Source organism: Aplysia californica, unplaced genomic scaffold (genome assembly GCF_000002075.1).
Source record: "Aplysia californica isolate F4 #8 unplaced genomic scaffold, AplCal3.0 scaffold01096, whole genome shotgun sequence".
Lineage (NCBI taxonomy): Eukaryota > Metazoa > Mollusca > Gastropoda > Aplysiida > Aplysiidae > Aplysia > Aplysia californica.
In genome coordinates, this window is record NW_004798366.1 from 26857 (window position 1) to 31288 (window position 4432).

General features: G+C 43.6%; 1 protein-coding gene across 1 annotated transcript in view; it reads left to right on the plus strand.

Moving 5' to 3' along the window:
• The first annotated feature begins 141 nt into the window (after nucleotides 1-141).
• The window catches only part of LOC106013661, an 8400-nt gene continuing 4109 nt past the window's right edge, over nucleotides 142-4432 (plus strand). The window contains exons 1-6 of the mRNA XM_013089980.2: nucleotides 142-287; nucleotides 578-939; nucleotides 1324-1614; nucleotides 2035-2397; nucleotides 3038-3295; nucleotides 3517-4095. Coding sequence (XP_012945434.2) covers nucleotides 215-287; nucleotides 578-939; nucleotides 1324-1614; nucleotides 2035-2397; nucleotides 3038-3295; nucleotides 3517-4095 — 1926 coding nt within the window. The 5' untranslated portion in view covers nucleotides 142-214. The remainder of the gene's footprint in view (nucleotides 288-577; nucleotides 940-1323; nucleotides 1615-2034; nucleotides 2398-3037; nucleotides 3296-3516; nucleotides 4096-4432) is intronic.

Genomic DNA, 4432 nt, shown 5'->3' on the forward strand with positions numbered 1-4432 from the left:
CAGACAGACAGACAGACAGACAGACAGACAGACAGACAGAGAGAGAGAGAGAGAGAGAGAGAGAGAGAGAGAGACAAAGAGAGAGAGATGTAAAAAGAAATAGATCTAAAGAGAGATACCAAGCTCATACTACCAATAAGATCTAAAAAAACCCAATGTAAAACATGTACCACTGTGTGTTCCCTCCCTAGACCCGGACGGTGACTTTGTCCAGATGTCCACTGATGAGGAGTTACAAGAGGCTCTGACACATAGCTCTACAGGACGGCTCAAAGTCTACATCAATGGTGAGTACAGGCTTTTTCGTTGGCTCTTAGTTCAATTGAGTTTGTAAGCCCCCACAGGGTCCACAGCATAATAGGCTAAAGGGTATTCTTTTTTTTAGATCATTTGTATCCAAAATCAGGTTGTACCAATACACATTGTATCAAGACATTTCCACCACCAAAAACAATGAAAACAAAACAAAACCAAACCATGAAAAATTAACCCCCCCCCCCACAAACACACACACATACAAATCATTGAGTTCATTCCCATACGATCCGATTAATAACATCTTTTTTTTTTTCTTCAGTAGTTGATGGTCAATCCGTCAATGTGGAGCAGATGATGGAGGAAGAGGCGGAGCTTAGTACAGATCCAGAGTCTGAGGTCACTCGTGTACGACACAACAGAGAGGTACCGGCTGCTGTCAATCACGAGGGTTTGCCCCTCCCACACGGCACGCCCACTTCTCTGTACAGAATGTTTGGACAGCAAGGCGGTCTTGGATGTAGGAGGCGAAGAGGCCAGAACCACGGACTCTGGAAGAGAAGGCAAGAGTCACCGGCCGGGCCATGTGGCCCATGTGATGGCCAGAGACAGATGGCCCAAGGGCCACACGCTGGCGAGCGAGAGAAGATCATCGAAAAGCGAGACTGGAAGAAGGCGCTGAGGGTAAGTTTTTGCCTTAAATCTGATTGGTTGCAGAGGTATGAAAATCTAAATCCTGTCGAATCAGTTCATCTTTCATAACACATTGCACACAATCTTTGTCATGACTAGATATCCCATTAAAAAGACAATCAAGCAAACAAAAGAAATAAATACCAATTTAATAACAATGGTTTTTATGTCTTATGTTGAACAAACTTTTCCCGCGTTGGTCACTTTGAAAGTGCTACCATAGCAACAGATTTAAGGACGGATTAGAAAACTCAGTTTAAAACAAGGAACATTTTACAAAAAATGCAATGCTTGTCTTGACTAGCAGTATCTTAACTAACCAGTATCTGTATCTTGTACACTATCTTAACTGACCACGGTCTGTGTCTTGTCCAGGAATCTGTCCCCGTGAGCCAGCGTCGTTGGGCCAAGATCTACGTCCACAACTGGAGAAAAGAAAACCTCGAGAACGTCAGCACGACGACATCCAGCGACAGCGGGCAAGAGAAGAAGGGGAAGACCATGACGAGGGAGGAGGCCGGAGTGCCGGAGGGTTACGAGGTCTGGCTAGTCAAGGTGCTGACCAAGTTCCACAAGAGATGGGAGACAGCGGAAGTGTGTGCTGCGGGGCATGATGGGAGTGATTCTGACGAGCGTGGCGCTGTCAACAAGATGGCGACTCTCAGGGTAAGTCGCTTGGAAATATATTCCGCTGGTGACTGTGGCAAACCATAGTTTATGCCTGTGAGATCATATTATTATGTTTCCAGAGAAAGAAACTCTTTATTGTGACTGTGTTGTGCGTCATGTCCACACAACTTGCCAAAATTGTATTTGCTTAAGGACTGGGCAAATGCTTCTTTGAAATAGATAAATCGGCCTTATAAATATTTCGTGATTGGATTTTGAAGTTTGATGAAAAATTGTATTGGATTTCTTCGCTATCATTCTCCAATGAAGCTCTACAGTATGAACATTATAATAATATATTTTTTCTTTCTTTCTTTTTTTTGAGGGGGGGGGGGGGTATCATTTTATTTATTTTTAAAATAAATCTCCGCTACTTTATTTTTTTTGGATAATGATGATAACCAATTTTTCCTACAGAAATCTGTGCCCGTGGATTTCCGCCGGTGGATGAGATGGTACCTGGTCAGACGTTATGGTAAACGAGCAGCCCCAGAGTTTAGATGTGGCAGCCCTGGACGTAAAGGTCACAGAATGGGAAAAGGTCAAGGAGGTTGTGAAGGTCACTCCGGAGGTGAAGGTCAGCGAAGAGGCAAATTAGGTCTCCGAGGCTGTAAAAGTTTCCCAACGTGTGAACGTCCAACAATGGACGAAAGTCGCCCAGGCTGCAAAAGTCGCCCACAAGGATGTAGAAAAGACAAAGCTTCAAACCTGGGAGAGGATGGCCGGGAGAAATGGTGGAAGAAATCCCAGGCCAGTGGATTCAGGCCTGGTCACTTGGCAGTAAGTGGCTGTTCTTTCCTTTTTTTGCCTCGTATTTATTTTTCTTAGATTTTACTAGATCTAAATTTTTTTTAAAATTCCAATCTGTTGTCCCTTTTGTCTATATGTGTAGAAAATGTATCTTTGTATCGGGATCGAATGTGCCAAGAGAAAAACTCGCCCATTTTGAGATTCTCCTTTTGTTTTTATTGATGCCTGATAATGGATGATAACACTCTTCTTAATGTGTAATTTTTTATTTTTTTTATTATTCTAGTTTTTGTCCTCGAAGAAAAAGAAGAAAAAAATCTCTGAATAAGCTTCCAAAATAAATGTCATTACATACCACACATTATATGCAGTTTGTTATGTTTTATTTCTCCTATAAACCTCGTGGTAATAGAATTTTTTTAATGTATAGCTAGTTATGAGAAGCAGTGTACAAATTTAGATCTGAGTTTGGAATAGGTTTTTTTTTTCTCCAGAGCTATTGAAGATTCTGAAAGACTTAATTGTAGCCGTCACATTTTCCTAAAGTTCTTCACACAGAATTAAGTAGATACCACACATTTTATTTTAAAAACGACTTTTTGCGATCAAGTCTCTCTAGATTATCTGCAGTGACCACCATTATCAATGTTTCTATTTCCATTTCCTGCAGAGCCAGGTGTCCAGACAGATTCGATCGTGGACCAAACGGTTCATCCTGACCTGGAGACTGGACCACCAGATCCCCACCTCTGTACCCGCCCACCTCTCAGACTCGGAGAAGGTCAAGGCCAACAATGTCAAGGACGCAGGAGTGCCTGAGGACTACGTCACGTGGTTGTTGAGGTTTCTGCCAAGATGGCATGTGAGGACGGGTCAGGTGGGCCAGAGCAAAGTGGACGTTCCAGAAGTGAGGCGGGGACAGTTGAAGGTGGGTTTGACAGTATGGTAGATTGTAGATTAACGTTCTTTCAACCCGGAAAAATTACCCAACTCATCTCAACTTAGAAACTATGTTATTTGATCCTTTCAACACAAACGGGATATTAAGCCATAAGATGTAATTCGTTATGATATAGCATGGCCTAATTCGCTATCTGATTATTGTTTTTCTGGCAAGCTGACCATGTACTGTCCACTGTGTGTCCACAGGAGTTGGTCACCCGGGAGTTCCGAGACTGGGTCAAGCGTTACCTGTACAGACACTACAGTCACTGCCCGGCACAGAGCGGAGTGGAGAGGGGGGAGGAGGAGGAGGAACGATACCGACGCTGGCTACAGGTCTTCAAGAAGAAATGGCTAATGCAACAGTTCACATCCGGTGACCTTGACCCTCCGTGTCTCAGCAGCAGCGAGGAGGAAGAGGAGGAAAAAGGGGCAGCCACTGTCACCTCTGACCCCGACACGGACGTAGAGGTCATGGAGTCCTCGATGAAACGTCTCAGGCTGGGGCGGGAAATCCCACAGAGAGATGGTCACTCTGCCGTGACCGCCGGACGTGTCGATCTTCCGGGTAGTGGCAGTGACGACAACGGAAACGACAAGTTTACAGGGAAAATGGTGAGATATTTAATGGAGACGAAGTCTGTGTCTTTATGTTTTACCCTACGTGACGCATATCAAAACAGGTTTGTTATAACATTCTTGGAAATATGTCTTCCCGTTCTTATTGTTGTTGCTGCTGCTGCAGTTGGTGTTGTTGTTGGTGTTGTTGTCGTCGTCGTTGTTGTTGCTGTTGTTGTTGTTGCTGCTGTTGTTTTTGTTGATGATGATGATGATGAGGATTTGTTTTGTTTCCTTAATGGGCCTGACGGACTTCACGAAGAAATCTTCGAGTGAGAGCGAGGCACTTTTTCGGCTCCATTGTCAATATGCTTAGAGGCACCCCCATTCGTCCAAATAACTCTATTCGAATTGCCATGTTCCTGGACATTCAAACATATGTTTGATATTCTCCTTTTCATGGCCGCATCTTCGGCAACATGATGATGATGATGATGATGATGATGATGATGATGATGATGATGATGATGATGATGATGATGATGATGATGATGATGATTTGTAT